At 41.7% G+C, this 26,255-nt stretch overlaps 1 protein-coding gene across 1 annotated transcript; it reads right to left on the reverse strand.

Annotated features, from left to right (window-relative positions):
* Positions 1-26,255, reverse strand: SENP5 (SUMO specific peptidase 5). Its single transcript, XM_048863077.2, has 10 exons — positions 26,112-26,255; positions 15,108-16,696; positions 10,113-10,218; positions 9,807-9,954; positions 9,142-9,189; positions 7,462-7,539; positions 4,300-4,437; positions 2,624-2,707; positions 960-1,010; positions 1-860 (listed from the first exon to the last, which is right to left on the reverse strand). Exons 2-10 carry the CDS (start codon positions 16,663-16,665, stop codon positions 750-752), a joined length of 2,322 nt encoding a protein of 773 aa, XP_048719034.1. The 5' UTR covers positions 16,666-16,696; positions 26,112-26,255; the 3' UTR covers positions 1-749.

Raw genomic sequence — 26,255 nt, forward strand, 5'->3', positions numbered from 1 at the left:
TGAATATCTCCATGTTTTATTATACAGTCAAGTGCCGAAGTCTCATTTGTGCAAAGGTTGCTTTCCAACCACAGGGAACAGGGGGGATAACGACAGCTAGCTAAACGTTAACAGAGAACAATTTTTTTTTTTTTATTAGTGACTTCAACTCTATTCAAAGGGGGTCTCCACAAATAAAATCTATAGGCGGATTTATCCACCCCTGTTCCCACCCCCCCAAAAAGTGGGGATTCAGTACTACACAGCCAATGAGAAAAATGGAATAATTTGAGTTTTCAAATAAAAGGTTTAGCTGCTCTTTTTATGGCATTGAAAAGGTTTTGATACATTCAAAGCATTATTGCGTCAGAAAACGGATCATGCATCTTTATGTTTTCAGACAAATTTTTTACCTGTATTCTGTCATTTCTAGCTACATTTCAAAGGTGCACCAAATCTACAATTCGATACTTTTTTTTTTTTTAGTCGCATGCTTTGCCTATGTGCATGCGTAGATAATAAATATTAAATACAGGAAAGAAAATAAAAGAGGAAACCAAACTGACATTAGGAATATTTTGGGGCAGCTCTGTTAAGTCCTGCCAGGGAAAGAGCAGAAAAAGTTGAGGTAACAGTGGCCACACCACTCAGCTGCGAGTCAGTTGAAATTCACGGAAGTTTTCAGAAATTCAAGTACACAAACACCAGCTGGAACTCTTCACAAATGCCAGAGAAACAGTTCAACTTTTCTTCTTTTCGTTTTTTTATTGTTAATCTATTAGCTGGCGCTCACACAGCTCCTTGTAAATCCTTTTTCTTACGCGTGGCATATCTTCCTGGGAGAACTGAAAAGGGTGGTCTAAGGCGAGGCACTTGCAGTACTGAGGAAAATAAAAAAAAAAGCTGAATTGAAACAGGAAAACTGTTGAGAAATACAAAGGGAAAAAAAGCCACATAGCGCTTTAAAATTACACTCTTACCTGGAGCACAAAAACCCCACAGTCACTGTCATTTTTCTGTTGTGGAATGCACTGAGGGAGGAGAAAAAGACAACACATGAAAGGACAGATCCTTAGCCCTCCTTCCATTTTCACTCAAAGTTCTATTTAAAACCCAAAATAAGATTTTGCAAGATTAGTGAGCTCTTTTTATTGAAAACTGGTGACTCTGCAACACTTACAGCTTGAGCTGCAATTACTTATTTTGGGTCCAGTCATGCCAGGGGAGGCAAACTCTGCACCTTGTTAGGATCATGCCTAGTATCTGAGAGTAGATATTTTATGACTGAAATTACAGCTCTCCCTCCTATATCCGGTTTTTAATGACCAATTCAGGATAGCTTCCTCTCAATTTCTTTAAATAAATATTTTAACGTTACTGTCTACTTTACTCAGGTCAGACTTAAAGACATCAGCAAACTCACGCAAGCCTAAAGAAATGTTTCCCTAGGTATTTGTGCTATAGAAGGTGGATCCCCATCTTCCCCACTGATCTTGAAGGAAGCAACAGGCAATTTGTGGGCAGGCCAAGTGGGCCTGCACATTGCATGTTTGCTGGCCAGAAACGATGTTTGTAAAGAGACAGTGAATTCACCCCAAATGACACCCCAATTAATTTCCTGGCTTTGCCAGATCATCCCGCTCACGCTCTCTCTCAATTTTTTTATTTTAAATACTTGCAACTCACTAGCTCTCTAACAGTCATATTTCCTGTAAATCCACAGCATTGCCAGAGGAAAAATGATACATTCCTAGAGGCAAAAATCATCCATCTCACATACGGCTACACAGAAATAAAGAAAAGGAGGACTTGTGGCACCTTAGAGACTAACAAATTTATTTGAGCATAAGCTTTCACTTATGTACTCCTTTTCTTTTTGCGAATACAGACTAAAACGACTGCTACTCTGAAACAGAAATAAAGGGAAGACATGTATCTGGGATCCTCTCAGCATTGCACTGGAACCTAGAAGTATCTCTTGTGAGTGGGAAGTCATTGGGAAACTGTCTAATGTTCAATGACCTGTTTTATATCCTCAGCCATTACAGGACAGTTATACAAGTCACAAATTCCCTCGTTAGAACTTCACACAAGTTGTTCCCTTTTGTCACTGCCAGAGACAGTTTATTTGTTAGCGAATACAGTGCTGGTGAAATGTGCCAGACTGACAGCCCTGGAGACCAAGGCGCTCTGTCTATGCGCAGCATATAGACAAAGCCATCTGTCTATCCCCAGCTGTACTTGTTTTTCACCTCATACTGTCCCCTGCTGATGTGCCTCAACCTTTGGGAGCGGTCACCTCTAAAGGGAAGAAGAGCTGGCCTCTACTGAGCACTCAGTTCTTTACCCCTCTACCAACATGGGCACTGACTGTAGTGGCTTTGCAATGTGAATAACTTCTCCACCAGGGTCTGGGCGGAAGCCACCAGCTCACTTAGCAGGAGAGAGAGGCCTGGTGGGATCTGAACCAGCAACAAAGAGTCCATTGGCAAGCCCAAGTCATCCAGCTTCTTCCTTTTCGTTCATTTAAAAATAAATATTTACTGCTTCTTTAAATAACATGGATTTAAAAGTGAAGGTGGCACACCCAAGAGATTCAGCTTGCAGAAGATTCACAGCGGGGTTTAGAGGGGCTGGCGCTTACCTTTGTAACAGCAGTTTGCCATCCCTGAAGAAACTCAGGATGATTCTTCTCTCTTGCTTCAGTCAGTAAATACTTTCGTATGTTCTTAAAAAGAAAAATCACAGCCTTACAGTTACACACAAATTAAAGCCAAGGAGAAAGGCGTGCGGGTACATTTAACCAGGGTGAGTTTGGCCCTTGTGCTTAACCCAGTTCTAGTGGTTAAGGAGAGAACTAACTGGCTTCATTGAGCACCAGGGCTGAAATTGGCCCCCCAGTTAAAGCAGGGATACACACTGGAAACCCCACCACACTTGGGGCAATTAAAAGTAGATTGTGCAAAGCGCAAGAAAACGAACTGTAGAGAAGAATTTTGTACTGGCGGAGAGATGCACTAGATGGCCTAGCGTTGTCCAGTTCTAATTTACTTGATTGGCCGAGCTTGCGGGGCCCTTACGCACAATTCGATGGCACTTCTCTCTTTGAAAGTCATGGATAACTTTTGTCTGCTGCATCTGATCAATTCCAAAGTTTCAGGGCAGGTTCTCGGCATCAATGCATAGAAGCCTATTGATTTGGGGGAAATCGGAAAATCCAAAAAGGGGGGGGAAGGGACGGGGGACAGCATCTTGGTTAGCAGAGCCACAGCTTCAACCACCTCTGGTTGAACTCCCTAGCTCTGTAAACACCAGGGTGTGTTGACACTACAGTCCCTGCTGCAGCTTCCTAGACTGACAGAAGGGGTTTCCCCATTGACAGAGTTAATCTACCTCTCCAAGAGGTGGTAGCTTGGTCAATGGGGCTTCCCTGTGTCTAGAGTGGGGGTTAGGTCAACCTAACTGCATCGCACAAGGAGCTGCAGTTTTCATAGCCTTGACTGAGGCAGCGAGGTCGATATAATTTTTAGGAGTAGGTGAGGCCTCAGCTTTATCTTTGGCAGTTGCTGATGGGACATTTATTTTAATTCCGATGTCCTTTCTATGAGCTCTCAGTACAATAATTGCTACTCTGCCTTAAGACAAAAGAGGACAACTACACACACTTAAAAGCTGCAGCCTGCTATATGAGCGAGCAATTAGGTCAGCTTTGCAAAACAGCCACTAAAACGGGTCAGTCCAGGCCAAACTACTTGCCTACGCTTTACCATCATGACCGAAATATTATCAATCAACCAGACATTTAAGAAAAAAAAAAGTTTGCTGGTACCTGCACTCCTCAAAAAAATAAAACAAAATCTTTGGCTCACAAGACGTGCAAAGGGCTATCTTAGCCCTCTTTGAACAATGGGTTTCTTACACTGGACTAGGCTTTAAGCATTTGTTTTTGTGAGAGAGTGACACAGAAGAGAATACACAATAGAAAAGTTTGCTAGACACAGACTGGTTGTATGAATATGGCAATGGAAGACCTGGGCTTTGCTGCTAGGTCTGGTACAAGGTCGCTGTGACCTTTAACAAGGTCTGTGTCTCAGGTTCCCCATCTGTCAAAGAAGTTAGTAACTCTCTTGCCCCCTTGTAATCACTTTAAGAACCGGATGAAGGCAACAGAAATGCCAAGTATTTATTTTTAGTACATGCACAGAGATTCCATAAAGCATGATGCACCCAAAACCTAGACTTATTTTGGTGAGGATGAAAATTTAATTCTTAAAGCAAGGATCCAAGCACTTTAAGCGTAACTATAATAATTCCTCTTACCTCTACACAAAATTTAAAATGAATGCCTTGGGAATCGTAAAATGAAATAATTCGGTTAGGGATGTTCACAGTAATGAGGGACCAGTGGACTTCCAGGTGAATTGGAATTAACAAGAGAGTCTTTTTGAACAAGTCCACCTGACAAACAAAATGATAAGTATTACCAAACAGAGTAACAGACCATGTACAAGTTAAATATGCTTCCCACAACTTTGTATTTATTTTAAACAGAACTTCTTTTAACTCCCTCCAAGAGCTCTTCACATGTGCATTTCAGTCACATGTGTGTGTCTTGTACTAGATGCAAGACATTGTTGCAGTACAAAAAGCGACTATGAACACTGTGGAGATTCCACATTTAGTCTTCATCTGCAATTGCAACAAAGCATGCTCAATTTATGTGTTAGAAGGGAGGGTAGTGTGGACACACACTAACTAACATTGCTAACACAACCTACAATCAAGCTAGGCCATTCATACATCTTTAATGACATTTCTGCAGTGAGAACTCAGCTGATTCGTACTGACTCTGCAATGCCGATGGCGGTAAAAATGGGTCAGCAGATTAAGCAATCAGGACTCAAAGAAACCACAAAAACAGCAGGTCGAGGCACTTTTCTGACCCTTATTCACTGTAACATGGCACTTTGTTCTTGCCCAGTGAACTGCAGCCCGGACAATAAAGAGGCAGAGATACCTTCCAGGGCAAAGATGGTCTTCCTGTGTCTGTACAGCACCTAGAACATTCAGTGTTCTTCTATCGAGTCCAATAAGCAATATAAAACAGGGCGTGACTCTTCATGGCAAAGGCAAAGAAAGATGAGGCCAATATACTATGCAGTGCCTAGTACACCGGGGTCCTGTGCCATAACTAGGGCTCTGCCGTGCTACAGTAATACCAAAACTAGTCCACAGGCGAGGAATCAGAGGGCATATGGAGTGACAACAACAAAGTTTTGGGTAAGGGATGACGGCATCTTAATGTTGAGGACAAACAGTTCCTTAAGGAAGGTTTTACGTGCTTAGGTTGTTTAATTCCTAGTGCTGTGAACTGCAATGGAAAGCAAAAGTGGATTTCCAGATCCCCAGGCACTAGATTTTGGTTTATATGAAGAGCTGTTACACACAAAGGAACATTCGGAAAGCACAGTGAACAACTCATCCTGCATCATTAATGTAGCACAGGCAATCACTGAATGATGATACTTTGCCTGTCTGACTGCAGTACCTCGCTGCTGGGTAGACAAGGGAGAAGGACTAATACCACCTTAAAAATCACGTGGAATGGCAGGATCTAAACAACATGGCAAACTTTAGAACGCTCCCATTATTTTAAGAGTAGATCAGGTTTTATTCTTTTGGAAGCTAGGCACTGGAACTGCTTTGGTCTTCAACTGCACTGTGCCCCTCAGTCTTCTCTTTTGCCCCACAAAAGCCCGTGATATTGCTAGAATCTCGTTGTGTACACCAGAAATGCAGAAGAAACAGGACACTGGACTAAATGGACTAGTCTGATCCTGTAAGGCAATCCCTATGTATTTTTAAAAGCACTACGCTATTTGTACAAAGCATAGTGTCCATGCTATAAAACGATGAGTGGGAGAGGGGCAGATTACATTTGTCATAAGGAAATAAAGTGTCCGTACGAACATTAGTGGGTAACACATGATGCAAACAAGAGGTCAGACAGATCTTTGGCAGTGCTCAGCACCCAGCAGCTAATAGTGATAATGTATTTCGATTTGGAAACGCTATAGCAGTGCCTCACGTTCCTCTGTAGGCCAGGCTGCATATTCCATGTTGCACCACAGTCTCCCCTCTTGTAATCCAGACAGGGAGCCCAGCCTACAAAGAAGAACTGGGACATTAAGCAACCAAACTACAACTCCCATGAGGCCTTGCACCAATGTATGCAAACTGAAATATTTGAGTTTTCAGACGACCATTTGAAAGTTTTTGCAGAAAGCAGACACTTTTCCTAAAAAATGTTTAGTCAGAAACCCAATTTTCAATGCTATATGCCTAACAGTGCTTGAAAGTCTGGCCCTCTGCCTTTATATCTGTACTTTAATTGTAAGAGCAATTAGTATCAGCATTTATAGAACCATCTTGTATGACAGGCTATTGCTTTTATTCCAGAGGAAATGAAGTTTCCCCTCAGTGCAATGGTGCGGTAGGAAACAGGGATCTACTTTGGAAGGGACACAGAACTGTTTAGGGCCTGACTTTAGGGATTTTTTTAACAAATATTTTCACAATGTTACTTTCATGTAATACAGTCCTGTCCCCATCTGAACACTCCCCTACAATGTTGTGAGCATAATCAATAGTGCTGTAGAGCATGGGAACCAGAAAGCGACCAGTCTAGTTTCACTTACCAAGCTTTTGCAAAACGTATAAAGTACACCACTGACAGTAGTGAAAAAGCAAATTAAAATTTAGTACGTCCAGTTTTAATAAGCTCTAGTAAAAGATTTGGACCTAAACAGTATCCCTTTAAAGACCACTGGTATGTTAAAAAAAAAAAGTCACATTTCACCAGAGGGGAGGTAAACAGAAACTTGATAACTTTTCAATTCATTTATCAAAAGTACACTACAATTCCTATTTGAAATAGGCTTGCCTGCTTTTTTTTTTTGTTTAAAATCTGTGTTAAAATGTGGCTCTACTGTACACAGTCTCTAAAAATGCTTTGTGGGTTTCTTGTTTGTTATCCTTAAATTTCTGTACCCAACGTGCAAGCTACAAATAGAGATTTATTTTTCTTTCAGCCGACAGCCCCGTACAAACCAACTTGATGTCGAGAATCCAGGCTGAATTCTTTCCTTCTCAAACATCACCACCAGCAAGAAGGGGTTTTGCCATCCAAACTGAGTTGTTAGCTACAACCCCTTTTTGCTAAGCTCCAAATGATAATGAATCTTTAAAAAACCCAATTCTGTTGAGGATGCAGAAGGAGGAATAGAATGCGGCTTTCCCACAGCCTTGTTGGCTGAGCAATACTGAGAGGAGTAACAAGCAGTAAAAACTCTCTTTTGTCACTTGGTACTAACATAATTTCAAGTTAGCATTTCTCCCCTGCTCACAAGAAAATTTTTAAGTCTCAGCATCCAGTGATCTATTCTACATAAATGATAAGCGACAGACAGAATTAAATAGTACCTTTTTAGTCCATCGTTTTACACCATTATATCCTTTGGTTACCAGCTGTCTATGAAAAAAGCTGTTAAAAAAATGAACCTAGAAAGACAAATTAAAAAAAAGAAATGAGGGTTAAAAGCGTGTGTAAATTCTTCCAGTAATGCCAAACAAACCTTCTACAAAATTAAACATCTAATTGGCTAATAAACAAGAACTGAAAAAGCAAAACAGTAAAAGGGACAAGTAAGTCTATAGATGTTTTAGCAAAACTTAAATACTGCCATTTTTCAGAATGAAGATAAACTCTCTATTTCCCTAGACCATGTGCTACAAAGCAGTTTATTTTTTGAACTTAGCATTCCTAAGCCTACGACATGCAGCCGCAATATTTTGTTTAGGGAGAAGAGGCTAAAGAAGAGTTACAGATATTATTCTCCCGCATTGCGGGGATTAAAACCACTGGAGGATAGGGGAAATTATATTTTCCCATCCTCCCGACATAACTTGCTGGAAACTCCTTCCATTTTCTGCTCTGTGACTCAGAACCAAATAATTCGATTGTCACAAGTTATAAAGTTTAAGACACAAAAACATGGACATCAGTGTTCAACCCTCTGGCCAGTTACAGACTTCACAAAAATGCTTCTGAATTTGTCTTTGTCTGCGGTGTCACATCTTTTGCAAGTAACTGCAACCTATTGTTGTGGCAAAAGGTTGTCGATTTTTACAATTAAAACAATTTCTTTAGCATTAGATTAACACTTGTGTTAGCCTCTACAATTAAAGGAAGAGATTAATACAAAATGAAAAGCTGTAAGTCACATCTTATGTAGCTTTACAACATCTGCATTTAATAATCTTGCTAGTATTGAGGTGGTAGAAGTTATTGCTTGAAAAAAGCTGGATAGTTCAGCATTTGAAAATGCTGGATAAAACCTATTAGTTATGCCAACAGAAACTTCTAACTGCATACTACAAAGTACTAGGACAAGATCTCCCATGAGGATTTAAATTATGCACTATAAAAAGTGGGCACAGGCAGACAGATACAATCTCCAATACCACAGTTCTGGTTCATGCACTGAAAAGCAGAGAGAATACTGATGAGGAATCACTACCACCACCACCAATCAAAGAAGCAGTGCTCTACATTCTGAGCGAGAACATTAAAGGGTTGCTATCCTCTGTGCAGCCAGCCAATCTAAAAATGGCATTGTGTGGTTTCTTTGTGGTCGCAATGATTCCATATTCAATTTGTTCAGCTTACAAGTAAACAGATGGTTCTTCTAACTGTCAGTGCTACAACCAAACTCAATCCAGAATCTGAAAGTCAAGATGGGTTTCTTCTGCCCTGAACGTCAACACCAACAATAAGACACTCTACAGCTGGAAAGTAGTTAAGAACACAGTTGATGATGCACGAGCCAGAAGAGAATCCAGCTCACTTTCATAATTTTTGTGGCTCTGTGAGCCTAAGAGGTGTAAACATGTGTGCCAGTAAAGTGAACAAAAGACTGATTAAAGGCAGCAGAACTAGTGAGTACAGAGGAGCTATTTTTAGACTGTCACTTTGAATCATCATAATGGCATTTTAATCTGCATCAGACCTCCCTCCCATTTGTCACATGTATCTATGGTCTTATGCCATCTTTCCCTTTCCACCCCGTAAGGGACACCTTTTCACAAAACAAAAATGCTCACCTTGTCAGGGACTGCATCCATTATGAGTTCACCATACATATTAATAATCTGCAAGAGTTAGTAAAAATTATAATTTGCACAAAAATAACATTGTATTCCTGAGAGTAAATCCAAGATCTGAGAGGGCATCTAAAGGGCACACACCTTTTTTCTAAAAAGAAGTTGACTAATTAAAGTAACATTCTATTATACTCTGATGCAGGTCGAGAGCTCTGGAATCAACCATGGGCTGCTAGAGCAGACATAATATAAGCAGATGCTTAAAGATGGCCTCAGTATGAAATGCTGGTGTAATTCAATTCAAGTCTACTGAGGCACATCTGGAGGACTGCTACTCTCTCCATTTTTTTGGCTATGGGCCTTGCATTGCTGTTACTTTCCCCTCTTCTAGCTAAGTGGGAGGAAATACTATCCTTTCACACCTGCAACCACTGTCTTCTTGGAGAGGAAGTACAGTGTACTTACATGAGGACAGGTCTGGGAGCCAGAAACTCAAGTTCTATATTACTTGGTCTGCCACTGAAAAGCCACTCGACCTCTCTGCCTTAGTTTCCCACCTATGAAGCGAGGATAACAGTGACCTACCTCACACAGGGGGTTATGAGGATTAGCTAATATTTTTTAACACTTTGAAGAGGTAAACATAAACATCATGCATCTCTAACCTGGTCATTAAGCCAGTTCTGACCATCCAGTGTAGCCAGATCATCCATATCTAGCATGTGCTTGTTATAGAAGACCCGGAAATTGCAAGTGGAAGATTTTGGATGCCTTGTCCGATACTTCAGGATTTCCCTGCTGATAAAAGGCTTTCTGAAACAGAATTGAAAAGGTAGAGACATGGATAAAGATATTCCAGTTCATACCAAATGGAGCTGTTTCAGCAGGTGTCAGTTTCAATCTGGAATGCAAATTAGCGATTCAAGTAACTTTTCCTTTTACAAGTACTAGAATATATTAGCGCCACAAACCTATGGGAGAAATCTTCATTAAACACTTCCTTTAATCTTGCCATGACATCTTTTTCACAGAGTGGAACTAAACTGCCATATTTCTTCATCACTTCATCTAGGAATCCTTTGAATACATCAGATAAATGAAAAAGCAAACGTAAAAAGTGAGTTCTCTAGTCCAACAAAACGAGATATTATAAATATTTAATAGCACAGTGTCCCACCCACCCGGTGGCAAGTTGCTGCATGCAGTTAATAGAATACAAGAGTTAAAAAGCTCAGAGAGGCACCGTTAAAGAGGGGGGGAAGTAACCCCAGAACTATAAGATCACTTAAAAGTCATCATCTACAGAAAAATGTTAAACACTGAGCCCAATTTTCTTCATTTATGCAGAATTTATACCCAGGTATCCCACTGGAGTTACTCACAATTTATACTTGTGCAAGCAAGAGAAGAATCAGGCCCTTTTGCCTATTTCTATTAACATTTTACATATATTTTATTCAAACATTGTAAATTCAGGGTGCCATCAGTTCCTGCAAGAATTAAAGCCTTCATTAAAACTAAATTTCTAGCCCTTTGGTTACGAAGTCTGCTGACAGCTACCATGCCTATGTTGCTGCTCACTGTTTTCTTGAACTGTAGTACAGTAAAAACATAACAGTCTGATCAATTTTTACTAACTATTCAGCAGTGAAACTCAAGAATCAAGTCAATTTCACCCTGCTGTTGCTTGGGAAAGCTCTAAGCAGCAGTGACAACAGCAAGTGGAGATATCCACTGGAAAGGACCAACAGATTGAGTCTAGCGGGAAAGTCTAGCAAACAGATGTTTTCTGGCTGCTAATAGAAACAGGAATAGAATGGTGGAGACATCACCCCATTCCAGCATCAAGAAGCAGGGTAAGTAGGAGGGAAGAATCATAAGAGAGAAGATTGGAGTAACAGACCATCGACCAATGTTGCCGGTTCAGGAGGAAGAGACACCAAATTCTGAAGCTCCCTTCTAGCTGCCAGAGGGCTTTTTGGAATCGAGGGAAACACTTCCAAACATATTGGAAGCCTGATAATCAAATGCTTATAAGAAAGATGGAGCCCCAGAAAAGGGACCAGGGACATCACCCCAATAGGTATTCCAGCATCGTTCCCTTTCCCAGGGGACAGGGGAAGGGGCAGATAGCTCGCTTCTCACCTGGACACAGCCCCAGTACAATGGGTTCCTCTCTATTTTGCATTGGCCTTTTGGCTCGTCCTCTAATTATTTGGGGTCTGATCAAGTTTCCAAGTAGCAAGTTTCCAAGCAGATGGATGGGGCAGGGCACGGCAAGGCAGGAAAAGGAGAGACTGATCAGATAAGTTGTTAGAAAATAAAATCATGGTATTTTGAGAGATTCTGGGGGAGAAATAGGAGAAGAGATTAAAAACACAATGAAAAGGAAGATACATAAAAAGAGAGGGAGGGAGAAAGGCAGAGAGGAAAACAGACTGAAAATAATGTAGGAAGACATACACCATAACGTATTACTGGGGAAAGGTGAAGTGAAGCCAAGAAAGGAAAGAAATTATATTAAACGAAAGTAAGAAGAAACCATGAACCACACTAAAAAAAAGTATTGAAGTTCACTGCGGACTGTCCTTAATTGTAACTTTGTCAAACACTAACAGCACAGCTTGTATTCCTTTAAGTTGTAAAGGGCTGTGATAACAAAAGTGTTTTTCACCCTGGTTAGGAAATACTGTCTTTAGGTTAGACGATGTTGGAGGCATTATTAAGCTATACACATGTTCTTGTGCTTCAGGGACAGGACTGAGGAGTCCTTAGTTCTGTTCCTGGCTCTGGCCGACTTCTGATCTCACTTATGCTGGTGTAAAGCAATGGTAACTCAAAGAGGAAAACAATCCCAAGTTCAAAACTGGCACGAGGTTGCAACCTCTCTGTGCCAGCTTCCTCATTTGTAAACAAAGATGCTACCACACTGGGGAGGGGTGTGTGTGTGTGTGTGTGTGTGTGTGTGTGAGTGAGAGAGAGAAAGAGAGAGGAGGCTGAAGTTCTTTACTGCTTGAAAAGAACTTTGAGATCCTCAGATAGACAGCACTACAGATGCGCCAAACGTTACTTTTTGCAACACCTTTGAACAATAGGGCAAGATTTAGATTAATCTGGGATAGAGATTAGAAGGACAAACAAAACCACAAAAATCAAAGGGGTTGAAAATTAAGACACTGCCCCCATCTCTATCTTCCCTCAGTCTGACCTATCATCACATTGATCTTAGGCCCTCATGTGATATTCCAAGGCTCAAAGAAAACAAATGTGCACTTATTACACCTTCCATCTGAGCTCCTAAGATTTCTACAAACATTGTTAGTCTAGCTAGGAATGACTATCTGGAGCCACACTGATTGGCTGACTGGCCCTTTGCTGATGTCACACATGTACCAACACAGCTAGGACCTCTTTATTGGAAAACAAAAACTCCTTCACCATTCTCTTAAATGGATATGGGGAGAATGCTATGGAGGGGGAGACAACATAAGGGACCTGGAGACCTAAGAAGCAGCCTGATGGACCCTCCTAATCAAAATTCCATCTCTGCAGCAGCTAGTGGTCCCTGCAGGCACTTGTAACCCATTGAATATCCAAACTCAACTGGGAATTCCATATGCCAAAATTTGTGTTTTGCCACTGACTACCAGTAGAGCAGGACTTGGTCCCCAGTTAATAACAAAGTACATTCAAAGTGGATACTGGGTCATAAACTGTTTATGAAAGCACAGCTGGGTTTCTTGGAAATGGAAAGAGGAGTCCAAAGAGCCCAAAAACTCTCAAGAAAAAAAAAAGTGGAAAGTGAAAGTCTGTTTATATTTTCCTCTTTTAAGAGATTTCATATAATGCCATACCCACCCCCCAAATTTTTTTTTAAACTTTTAAGAAAATTAAATATGAATGAACCTGAGTATTAGCAATCAATATTGCCAAGGTGTAAATCAGTAAGTTAATGGTGTACTTCTTACTTGGAAGAAGGCACTCACCTTCTATCTTTCTGCCTCACAACATACCTGAATACCACCCCCAATAGCGTGCTAATTCACATCCAGCTGGTATTAACTGCTGTAATGAATTAAGCTTCAAAATATCCCTGAGAGGTATAATTATATCAATTTTTTCTAAAGCAGAAACTGAGGCCCACTGTTTAAGGGACATGCCCAGGACCATTTAAGCAGTGCTAAAACAAGTGAACAAAAGCCAGGTCACCTGATTTTGCCTCCGCTTTAGCCGCAAAGCCTCTTCCCCCATCTAGAACATCAAGGATGGAATTTAGTTGAGCCCTATTTAGATACTTTGGCCATGTATCACCACAGGAATTACAGTGGGATAGCTACGGTGATGTAGCTATGTCAATTCAGCCCTATAGTGTAGACACAGCCTACATCAATGGATGGAGTTTTTCCTGTTGCTGTAGAACACCACTTCTCCAAGCAGCAGCAGGTGGATCAACAAAAGCATTCTTCCATCAACCTGTGTCTACACTGGGGGTTAGGTCAGGATAGCTACAACGCTCAAGGGTATGGATTTCACACACCTCTGAGTTCTGCAGCTATGTTGGCCTAAATTTTAAGGATAGACCAGGCGCTAATTTTGCTTCAGAGTGAACTGAAATGCTATTAGCCAGCTGACACACCCAAGTTCATGGTTCTGAATTTCTCTGCATGATCTGAAGGAGAGAGAAGCTGGACGCCAGCCTGTTCCTCATTTCCCTCTGGCTTGCTTTTCACAGAGAAATGAAAGTAGAGGAACAGTGCATATAAGTATGAGCAAATCACTCTGTCTCAATAGGGTTTAAAGAAATTTTTGTTCAATGCTAGACCATATTTTGCATCCAGCTTCTCTCCCCTTCACATCATGTTTCGGAGGATCAACCATAAAAGGCTTCCCAATAGCTTCTCCAGACAGGGAAAGTGGAGAACTGGGGCAAAATCTGTCAAATTTAGTAGCAATCCTTTAACACTCCTTGTCAAAGGGAACATATCACAGGCTGTATAATCCACTGAAAACAGGCTGTTCTAATAAAAACCAACCGACCCAGTTATCGCAGTGTTGCTGGAGTCCGTACCAGTATCTTAATGGTACAGTACAAAAGGGAGTGCTAATTCTTACCACAGTGTTATATATATCTCCTGACATCAGATAAGCTTGTATATACAAACACACTTCAAAACACAAGTATTTGTACCATGCTCCACATTAAAAGGAGGCATCAGGCAGCGTTGGTTCACCATGTATTATGAATATGAGTGTTCTTTTTTTGGTCTTTTTTTTTGGAAGTTTCAACTACAACCAATTTTGTTTGGATTTAGACTTTTCCCTATAATTGTTTATTACCTCCCTATTCAAACATTTAGGGTATGAAAACCCAAAAGTGAAATCGACTGGTTTAGTCTCCTGTTTAAAGTTAAATGAAGTGCAGAAATTACACAGGCAGTAAGCCTAAGGAAAAGCAAATCAGATCACGATCTAAGTGGCCAGTAATACGTGAGATTACCTGATTTTTATTTTTTAAAAGCATTTTAACCCTATATTGTCCCTTTATAACCTCAAGGTAAAAACATTTTCTAAATTTAAAATGCTGATCCATATTTTTCACAAGCAGCCCAATTTGATTGTATTCTCTAAAACAAAGTAGAAAGATGTACCATTCAACAATTGTTGAAAAATAAAAACCTTGGGTCCATTAAGCATTATACCCATACTTCAGAAGGTACCATTCTAAAGCTAGCATAAGCAAGCCTGCCAAGTGAGGAAAGTATTGCCCCATTTCCCTTACAATCCTCCTCCTCACAGCCTCTCATCTCAGTCAGAGTATTAAGCTACACGCTTTTTGTAATTCATGGTGTGTAATCACTTTAATAAAGGAATTAAAGTGGTAAGGAAACTTCAAATGTTCCCAACTTCATATGCTATGCCCAGCTATTCTCAAGAATGACTAGCTTTATAACGTGTGAAGAGTATACCACAAATCCATGTTGATAACTGCTCATCAGCCACACGAGAAACTTTCTGACTGTTCCTTCTGCCTCCCTTTCGAGTTCCTGATTTTAGTCCTGTGCTTTCTGGCAAAGGCTCCTCTAGGGGGCTTTTACAGTAAGGGTGATCTAGTAACTTTGCACTAAAAATGTCCAGATTAATGGAGCCTTCAACTTCCATCTGGGAAGAGCTGTCTTCATTTTGTGCCAGCTCCGCCGAAAAAGGTCCATTTGCAAGGTTATTGTTCATATGTGAATCCTCCTGGCAGGATTCTAACAATATCATTTCATCAACACACATAACCTGATTAGATTCTGCATCTTCTTGACCTGAAATTGCAATTTCTCTCTCTGTTACTGAGAGGAAAAGATCCTCATGGCAACTGTCCACTGCAGGAGCCTCATTTGTTTCCGTCCCATGCAAGGTCTCTGTACCCAAAGGAGCTGTTTTGTGCAGCTCTGGTTGGCAGATTTTAACACTGCCATCTCTGGATGCAGGTTCCTCGGTATGTAGCTCATCACATTGTAATGCATCCTGTGTAAGGCAGATGTCAGATGCAGGTGTTTTATTCTCCTCAGCTACAGGTCCTGGTGTATTATTGTTCATATCTGATGAGCTGTACAGGTTCCAAAAGGAGTTATTTTTAGATTTCCAGCAGGAAAACCAGTTACAAAATCCACCTTCAAAATCTCCTTGAAGATTCTCTTGACAGTCCCTGGAAACTTTCTCCACCCAGCTTGGCTTGATTTTACTTGATTTGCAGGTTTTGCCTCTTGCTCTAAGTTTTGGGAATTTTATGATTCTATCCCGAAACCTAATCATAGAAAGTTTCTTATGCATCATAAATACAGGTATCTTTTTTACAGTATATTGGTTAAATTTGGACCTCTTTTTAGTAGTCAAGGGGGCACAAGTTCCATTCTGCTCTAGCCCTCTGCAACACCTTCTTTTACAATTGTTTAAGACTACTAAGACGGAATTGCCTTCATCATTATTGCGTTCCTCTCCACTAGGTATGAAACCTTCCTTCTTTACAGGTAAGATAGCATCGCACAGCCCACCACAAAAGGCACTGTTGTCATTGCCGTGCATGCAGCTAAGACTAACGTCTTCTTGTAATCCAGTGACTCTGTTCAAGAGATCTTCACCCTGAAAGGATTCATTGTCCAACTTCTCTATTGCCTGTGCACATGGGTTTCCAGTTTTGCCATCGGGAAAGGGCTTTTTTGCCCTTCTGGACGTTTTTGTAGAAAAGGTGCTGTGTTCAGCAGTTGGTTTTTGACGGTTTTTTGCATTTAGAAGCACTTCAGGAACCCACTCACTCTGGAGTCTGAGTGCCTTCCTTCTGCACTGGAGAGATCGGTACACTTTGTTCCGGTTTAGGCTCACAACTGATTGAGCACTTTGTCTTTTTCTCTTAGCTAGGAAAAAATGCTTCTTTTGGAAGCAGTATTTCCTGAGCCCCCAAAATCCAGTGGTCCATCTTCTAGAAAGGAACAGCAATCGACTTCTTTTCCAATTTAAATTTCTTCTATGTTCTTTCATTTTTCTGCTGCATTATGATCTCGAAGGGCAGCTGTAAGAAAAAGGAACACAATGTTACATTTCAGATAACTATGAATTCAAAGCCATGAAAACACAATTCACATTCCTCCAGGAGCCATGCCTGTCTAAAATTCCAATAGCTTCCCAAATCCCCACATTGCATTTGAAGGTCAAGCATAACGGTTGCAACGGCTTTCTCACCAGTGTGTTACATGTCTCCCCTCCCAGTTCTATTATTCAGCTGCTCCTCTTAGTTAGAGCAAAGAGCAGGTAACCTCTTATTCTGATCACTCTCTCCTAATCTTGATTTTGACCCAATTTGGGTTAGTGAATCTCTCAACTGCCCCATCTGTAAAGCATAGATAATATTTAACTTCCATCTTAGGAGTTTTAAACCACAGGCTTAAGTCTGAAAGTTAGCCACCAAGATGCATTACTAACAGATTCCACCAGGGACACAATGAAGCCAGATTATTGCATAATAAACCTTAAGTATTGGGGAGCCATCCTCTGGTGAGTCAATTCAACAGAAACTCTTCCATGAAAAAGGAACTAAAGTGTTCATATTCCAGGCAAGGAGCTCTCTTTCTTCACTATAAATGATGTTTCACTATAGCCAAGTCCACTGTAAAATGGTTCCTCTGTATTTAAAGGGCAATGCTATAAGCTGCCACAACCAAAATTAACCCTTATACTAACAAAATAGTACCAGCTCAAGACACTGACTGATCCTTCTAAACAAATCCCTTTCCCCATTGAAGTGACCTGCATCTTAGATGGGCAAATATAAATAGTTAAAACATGGAGGATGCGCGTTTAGGACCACATAAGACTGTTAAATAATTCAAAAGTTAAGGGCCACATAATACTATCAAATCACCCACATTACGTTCTCTCTGCTTAGGCATAGTTGGGAGGGGAGGGGGACTGATAGCTCAGTGGTTTGAGCATTGGCCTGCTAAACCCAGGGTTGTGAGTTCAATCCTTGAGGGGGCCATTTAGGGATCTGGGGCAAAAACTGGGGATTGGTCCTGCTTTGAGCAGGGGGTTGGACTAGATGACCACCTGAGGTCCCTTCGAACCCTGATATTCTCTGAGTGGTCTAACTAGTCACGTCAAATATATGTACAGCCTGGAGAAATAAATGTTATTTCAAGAACCACCTGGGGAGTACAGTCCACCTCTGACAGACGTGAATGGAATATGCAGAAGAAGGTTCACATCACTGTTGCTATGTTTGGCAACAGTCATTTTTCTGCCAGGCTGGATTAAAAGAATAGCAGAATATTTGAACAAGCAACAGAGCAGGGCAGCACCAATGGAAAAAAATGGATGATTGCTAAGGTGTCACTGCAACTCTCAGTTTGCTTTATGCAACTTGTCCCAGGGCCTGCCAGGAACACTGTACGTTACAAGTGGGGCTGGGCTTCCTTTGCTAAAATTTTTAGGAGATGACACCAAGCATGCCCAGAAGTGATTTGTCACCCACTTATTATGACTTGTTTTCCCCCTCTTCACCAACTGAAAGATCTGCTTCTCAATAAGGACGATTACTACAAAATTTGGATTTTATCCACAGCAGTACGAGGAGCAACTGTGACACCAAGGGATCTTCCACAAGTTTAAAAACAAGGGAGCGTGGTGTCTAAACTGAGATCAAGCATGGAAATGTCGGCCTTAAAGGAGAATTTCAGTTATGAATATGTGGAAACAGACGTTGACAATGGAGTTCTGACAGAACCCTGACTATAGCGTTCACTGTTGAAAAATCTATTAGAGTGAACAATCAGAAAAACAGACAGGTTTTATTTTGTTGGGATAGAAATGCAAACAGAGGGTAAAGAATTTAAAGGTTAGTACTACTACTCCCACTGTACCATGAAAGGTCAGCAGTTGACTTGCAGAGAGTTGTGAATCATGCAGTAATAGACTGGGACACACACTGGTAAAAACCAGCACAGATCATCAGCACAACTGTGAGGAAGTAGTCTATTTTTTGTCAGCCTTATTAATAAGGCAGTCATTACTGTTCTCCTAAACAGGATATAACAGCAGCAACTCCAATAAGGGTGATTTCCTCACATTTGCTCTCCTGACTTTCACCCATCTCTCTTTAGGCTAGGTCCTCCACAAGAGTACATCTTACCTGCAGGGTTAGCCTGGGTGTTCAGCACTCAGGTTAGCACAGCCCATGTTACTGTGTCCACACTGGTGCTATCGTCACCAGTGTGAGGCACTAGGGCTTCTGGAGGGATACCCCATGGCTCTTTGCACTGCACCACTGTGACGTATTTTGCAATGCACTGTGGACAACGTGTGTGTGTGTGCGCGTGCTGGATGGCATCTCTGTTCAAGTATGCAGAAGTGCAGTAGAAATGTGGCAGACCACATGACATGTGGGGTTCAAATGCTGAATCCGTGTATACGAACTGGAAGGTGACTTCCGGTACAGAAGAAAGGAGCAGGCAGAGGGCAAGAAAATACAGCCCATGGGGAACTGCAAGAAGGCACTGGAGGACTGTTAGAACCTCTGTTGATTAGCCTATATCCCATGTGGGTAGGTTACCAACCCCAATTAAAGTGGAAACCAGGCTCAAGCCTATATACTTCCAGGCTGGGCCAGAGCAGCCAGCCCATGTTCAAGCAGATAAAACCCAATTTAAAAATATACATTTTATTTAAATATTTTCTTCTTTTTTAAAATAAATGTATTTACAATTAAACTTGAAATTATGACTGCCTATATTAAGGCCTAAACTTATTATAATTAAAATAATTTAAATTAAATTTTAAAAGTATTCAAGCACTACAAGTTTGCTGCTGACGTTTTAAAGAAAGACCAATACTCTGGCAGAAGTCACTGGCTAAGCACCTGGAACTAGAGTTTGCTGGAGTGCTAAACCTACTTTACACAGCAGTAGCCTCTTCTGCCAGTAGAGAGAGAATATTTTCTTCAGTTATTCAATACATTCAATTCAGTGATTAGTTCATTCAAAGTTAAGAAACTAAGTGGGAGTTGAAAGGGCAGAAGGGCTTGTTTTCCCTCTTCCAGACTATGAATAAAAATGAGGTACGGGGGATGAGAAATACCAGTTTTGAAATCTTGAAGGACACAGTGATCAGAAACAAACAGTTTAATTCACTAATTACAGTTAATATTCCTATGTTTAATAAATCAGTTTTAAATGCAAAACATGTTTTTGATAAACTTTATCTGAATAAAAACAAATTAAAATGCTGTATTTGTGCATTTCATTGAATTCCAATTTCATTCCAAATGTAGCTTGACTTAAATCAAATAAAAAATTAATCTAGTAAATCAATGTGTAATTTGCCATTTTCTAACACTGTATCGAGAAAATAGGAATATGAATACACGTTTACATTAATGTAAGTAATTATAGAGCTTGAACGTATCCTCCTGGTTAACAAAAAAATACAAAGTTTAGTGTAAAAGGCCATAGTTAGTTGCAAATGAACATGTTTTAATGGTTACCAACTAATGATAATCAACCTTGCTTTAGGAAAGTAACTAAAAAGTACAAATGCAAGACAAGATTAAAATTGCTGATTTAAAATCAGTCCATCTGCCCGAGTTTGAAGCACCACCAAACCCAGATTACAGTATTGTGTGTGTGGATGGCAGCAACAATAGGGGATTGGCTAGCTGCAACGAAGACATACCCTAACTGGAGTCTGAGGCTATATACGCTACCCCGGTAAGTCGACCTAAGTTACGCAACTCCAGCTACGTGAATAATGTAGCTGGAGTCGACATAGTTTAGGTTGACTTACCGCGGTGTTTATACTGTGCTGGATCAACAGGAGACACTCTCCCGTCGACTTATCTTACTCTTCTCGTTCAGGGTGACCAGAGAGCGATCTGTGGTCGATTTAGCAGTTCTTCACTAGACCAGCTAAATCGATCCCCAGTACATCGATCGCCAGCACATCAATCCAGCCATAGCCTGAGGCTTCAGAGATCCTTTTTGGAAAACCGCAAGAGGAGCTGACTGGGCCTTTCACGTAGCAGCAGCAGCACTCTGGAACCTTCCCAGGCAACAAAAGCAGAACTAGCCAGCTGCACAGTAGTGATTCAATGCAAAGCCAGCCCACAACGTCCTTCACTTCACTCTGGTTCAATGGCTCCTAACTCACTGCCCTTTTTTGTCTTCGTAGTTTCCCTTTAACTGCCATGGAACTTTCCAAAACCTTCCTTCAGATCCCTGTAACATCACTTACTGGCAATCTCAGATACTCAGATACCACGATGAGCACAGAAGAGCCTGTGTCTTGCAGCCTGAGCCACAGAAGTGTCAGTCTAAACAACTTCATGAACTTACCTTCCAATGTTTTTTCAAGAACAGCTCTCATGCCCAATCCCATTTGGAGTTACTGGTTCACCTCTAAACCTTGCTATGTTCTAATATTGTGTCGGACACTAGCCTTTCTCCACACAGATGCACCTTCACCAGCAGAAACACTAGCATTGTCAGGACTCTGGACTGCTGCTGGCTTTTTAACCTCCAGCATGCAGAGAGAACTGTGGCTAAAAATGCCTGCAGCTACCATTGTTCTTCTCCACACTAAACTGAATTAGTGATAGCAACAGAGGGAAATTTCTAGGAAAAAAGACCTAGTGAAAATAAGACCTAACCGTAAAAAAAACCCCACAAGGCTAACTTGAATTGTACTCAGAGCAGATGTCTCACAAAACTGAAATGAAATTTGCAATATTGTTGCACAACTGTGTCACTAACTGTTGGACACTAGTCCCAATGTTAAAAACGGGACAAAAGGGACAAAGTAATACACTTCTGTACAAAAAAAGTTGACTTACTATTGTTATAATACTTCATATTACTACAAAGATTAATGATAATTTCCATATATTTCAGTTCAGGCATTTGGCACACACAACGCATAGTCGATTTCACTATTTCCCATGCTTTGCTAGTCAGTTTCTTCTGTTTTCCTGAGTCACTGACACAATGGGGAGAGGAAAACATTTTTTTAAAATACGAAAAAGTCTATTTCCCCCCCCCAAAGTGTGGATTTCAAGATGGTGCCCCTTTAAGAAAAAGCTTTCCAGGGATTGGTTAAGTATTATTTTAACAGGCTGAAAACTTTCCTCTTTTCATCGTTACTAGTAGACCTGAAAGCTGCAAAACAATGTTCTATATGAAAAGTTTTAATTGAAAAATACTAGAGTAGAGGTTTGCCACATTTAATTTTTTCAGTGTTGCAAGAACCATCACTGGTTTTGTGTGCTCTCTCTTAACTTAAAAAAATATTTGGGGTAAGGCAAATATTTGGGGGTAATAGCTAAAAAATGCACTAATGATAGCAGAGAAACTGCACTGTGCAATGTATTTCTCAGTAGAGTTGTACATGTGCCTTAAAATAAAAGTGCTCACCACTCTGCCACTACAAATAATAATGTTACATTAAAACAGTTACATGGAATCAACCTTAAGAATTTGGGCTTAAAAATCAAAGAAACTTCTAAGATACATCTGACACTACGTCCTTAAATCCAATGCAATACACGGCATACGCCGTCTAGGATCACTCACTACCAGGTCGTGTTTTCTTAGCTGCAGTAAGCAGGCACAGTAGGATGACGACAGCATACAGTTTGCCTCATCTCTGAGAATACTCCCACTCTTCTGGGATATTAAACTCTACTATATTTTATTTACATTGCACGGAAACAGTATTACTTAGGTCCAATTTTGCCTCAGACGTGCACAGCTAGTACTTCCACCAGTAAAATTAATAGTTCTATTCAAATACAGAAACTCATTTTAACACCAAGGGCCAAATTCTGCACAGGTGCAACAATTTTTAACCCCAACAGGTCCTTTTACTTTGTTAGTGAACACAGTTAGTGCAGACATATGCCATCCCACCTACATTTTAGTCAACACATGACATTCATTGCTGGAGCAAAATTAACTAGTTATGTCACCATCCTCCGTGCTGGAAAACATACAGCACATTTGAATCCTTAACTGTGAACATTCTTCCTTTTTCTGTTCAGTTACAAGCTTGCGACACTGTAAAGATTATGACAAGTTTCAGAGTAGCAGCCGTGTTAGCCTGTATTCGCAAAAAGAAAAGGAGGACTTGTGGCACCTTAGAGACTAACAAATTTAGTGGAGCATAAGCTTTCGTGAGCTACAGAGCTCACGAAAGCTTATGCTCAAATAAAATTGTTAGTCTCTAAGGTGCCACAAGTCCTCCTTTTCTTTTTGTAAAGATTATGTGCATTTCTGGAAGTTATTAGAAAACTTTTTCACAGGTAGCTTAATCTGAACAGAAGACCACACAATGAAAAGTTTAAAAAAAAATCTAAATGATTGTATAAATTAAACTTTTCTGTTTCCATATTTCACACAGTGAAAATGGGGGATAATTACATATCATTGCATTAGCAGCTACGGATGTTTAGCTCAAATTTGATGTAATTCCGTTTGTACAGATTAAAATTTACAGTACTGGATACAGTAGCTCTTCACTTCCTGTTCTAAACCTTTGTGCAGTGTTTATGTGCACGACTGAACAACTGCTGAGTTTCATCGCATAGTGAAGTAACCCTCCAGTGATGAAGTAACACTTGGAGAGCATGCTTTGGGATGAAAGACACTATACACATATAAGATATTACAAACAGTGACTTGCAAAGTCCAATAGTACCACGTATGTATATCAACATAAAAAATAAGTTATGAAAATTATTGCCAATAAAGCGATGGGGTCAGGCATGTTTAGCCCAAAAATTAGGTTTTGTACAAATAAGTTCTTTAGTAGAAATGTTTTAATGCCATTTTAAAATGTTTAGACTTGCAACTTTTGGTTGGTTTTATAATCACATGAAACAAACTCTGCCAACACCATCCCAGTCACTATATCAAAGCAGGAATGTGCAACTGACAAAGCTATAGTGAAATTTGTCTATTTTCATTGTCCTAGGAGTAAAAAGCAGAGGAACTAGAAATCTACATGCACAGTCTCTGCATTTATCATGGATTGAGGGGCCTCCCTGATGTTTTCTCAGAATTTAAGCTTTCATTAAAAAATTAAGAGCCTACTTTCAGAGCTGTTAAGCACCTACAGCATCCACTGATTTCAAGTGAAGTTGTTGGTCCTTAGCATCTTTTTAGAAAGTTTTCCTGTCTTCTGAAGCATGCAGAGAATGAAAAAGTAGCTCCAAAAGGTGCAAGCTTCCCTACTCATGTTCATGGTGTTAACTCTCAAGACAGCTGAGAAATTAAATGCCATCAAACCGATTGAAATGTCCAGCTCACACAGCAACAACGACGCGATTGTAAGATCCATCCATTCGGTTGGAACAGGTGTCCATGTATCCAATTTGTGTTTTTATCCCTCCGCCACACAGGGCTCTCTGTTCAGCTTCCCTCTGCCTTGCAACTCAGGTCCCCAGTGACCGTGCTGAGCACCAGTGCCTTGCACCAGCTGCCAGCCTCTGAACTGTATCATGTGCTGGCATGACCCCATAGGGCAGAAGGGCTCTTCCACTGCTGTAGGAACTCCACCTCCGCAGGAAACAGTTGCTAGGTCAAAGGAAGCATACTTCCATTGACGTAGCTACGTCTAACCTGGGGGTTAGATCGGCATAGCTATGATGCGAAGGGGTCTGGATTTTTCTGACTCCTGAACACTAGATCTGTGTTGATCTGAAAGTAGAGCCCAGGCCTTACGAACTGGTGGTCCAAGGTAGCTGAATCTTTAGTTTATTGAGGGAGAAGCAATGCTGGAAATCTCCTCAAGAGAAGACTGAAAGGCCAGGAAGGGGGTTTGACAGCATAGTATGGTTTAGCACTTCCGACAAGGGAAAATTATTCCAAAGCCTTCCTCTGCTTCTGAAGTTACCAAATCATCCCAAGCACTATAACAATTTCCAGTCACCAAATTTCTTCTTTACTTCTGCACATCTAAAAATCCTCGCACTCCAAGAAAAAGCTCATTTGACCCTACACTGGCCAAGACTTTACTTGGCCTAGCGTCTCAGATGGGTATGTACTCATGGTGACCAGCCCCTCTCGCTGCCGCAGCTACAATCAATTTTTAGCGCACCAGCTTGAAATGGGCACGTTTCCTTAGTGAGTGAGAGACTAGAACAGGGAGTAGGACCCAGCTGACAGTTGCAAACAACTAGACTCCTGTAGTAAAGTTCGCAAGGTTGCTCTGATTGGTCCAGGAGCACCTGTTCACTTTGACATCTTACATTTGAGTGACTCCTTGCATTTTACACTGACATCTGACAGCAAAGAAAGGAATAAGCCAAAATAGAGAAGCAAACTAAACAAAGTATCTCGATCCAGGCAAGGCTTCAGTGTTTTTGGCAAAATTTCCCAATGAAATCATATTGCTTTTTTGGGAAATCTATACCAATGTCTCCGAAATCCCCCTGTATGTTTTCCATGACCCTGACAAATACAGCAAAAAGCAAACACTGTAAATAGTTAGAAATCTTTAAAGTTCTTTCAGTTATAATTTAAATCACTAGTAACATAAGCATCATAAAGACAATGTAGATTTTAAATGTGAATTTTAACCAATAAAAATCCTTTTAATCTGTGTGCTCAGACTAGTCAGATTTTCCTTGGAACTCAGAGAGGGAATTTTGGGCACATATCCTCCCAACCTCCTAAATGGATGTCGCAGAAAGTGTTTCAAGAAAACATAGAACCCAAGACACAGGGAATAATTGTACCTCCTCCAACAACTCAAACCACTCTCTGGGGAGATGGCAAGAAGCTCTGTTCCTGTACTGTGGGGTCCTTCCCTCCACCACAGCAAAACCAGGGCCTCAGCTTCCCACTAGTACCCACCTCCCTCCCAGCAACCGTTTACCAACCTCACACCCAAAATGGGGGCAGAGGTCACTCTGCCCAGCCCCAACCGGCCGCCCCCCAAACACACCGCCCCCCTTGCACACCTCAGCCCCAACCGGCTGCCCCCCAAACACGCCACCCCCCTTGCACACCCCAGCCCCAACCGGGGCCCCCCAAACACGCCGCCCCCCTTGCACACCCCAGCCCCAACCGGCCCCTCCCCCCAAACACGCCGCCCCCCTTGCACACCCCAGCCCCAACCGGCCCCTCCCCCCAAACACGCCGCCCCCCTTCCGCCCCTCAGCCCCAACCGGCCCCTCCCCCCAAACACGCCGCCCCCCTTGCACACCCCAGCCCCAACCGGCCCCTCCCCCCAAACACGCCGCCCCCCCTGCACACCCCAGCCCCAACCGGCCCCTCCCCCCAAACACGCCGCCCCCCCTGCACACCCCAGCCCCAACCGGCCCCCCCTACACGCTGGGCCCCCCCTTCCGCCCCTCAAACTCTACCCGCCCCCGGCCCCAAACCGGCCCCTTCTGTCCCAAGCGGCCGCCAGGCGGGCGGGAGCCGAGCCCCGGCTCGTACCTCTGTCCCTCGTTGTCGTCCAGCGCATCCCGGCCGCAGCAAAGCGCCCCCAGCTCCGCCCCCCGCCGCCGCCGGCTCCCCTGGCTGGCGCAGCGCCTCCCGCCAGCCCCTGAGCAGCGCCTCACGTGGGCAAGTCCCTGCGCA

Source organism: Caretta caretta, chromosome 9 (genome assembly GCF_965140235.1).
Source record: "Caretta caretta isolate rCarCar2 chromosome 9, rCarCar1.hap1, whole genome shotgun sequence".
Taxonomy (NCBI): domain Eukaryota; kingdom Metazoa; phylum Chordata; order Testudines; family Cheloniidae; genus Caretta; species Caretta caretta.

What these genes read in the sequence shown, in the direction of transcription:
- SENP5 (XM_048863077.2), bottom strand. Translation starts at nt 16,665, where the DNA reads ATGAAAGAACATAGAAGAAATTTAAATTGGAAAAGAAGTCGATTGCTG. An exon ending in TGGATGCAGTCCCTGACAAG is followed by an intron (nt 7,540 to 9,141) that starts GTGAGCATTTTT and finishes TTGTCTTTCTAG; the next exon opens with GTTCATTTTTTTAACAGCTT. An exon ending in TAAAACGATGGACTAAAAAG is followed by an intron (nt 4,438 to 7,461) that starts GTACTATTTAAT and finishes TTTGTTTGTCAG; the next exon opens with GTGGACTTGTTCAAAAAGAC.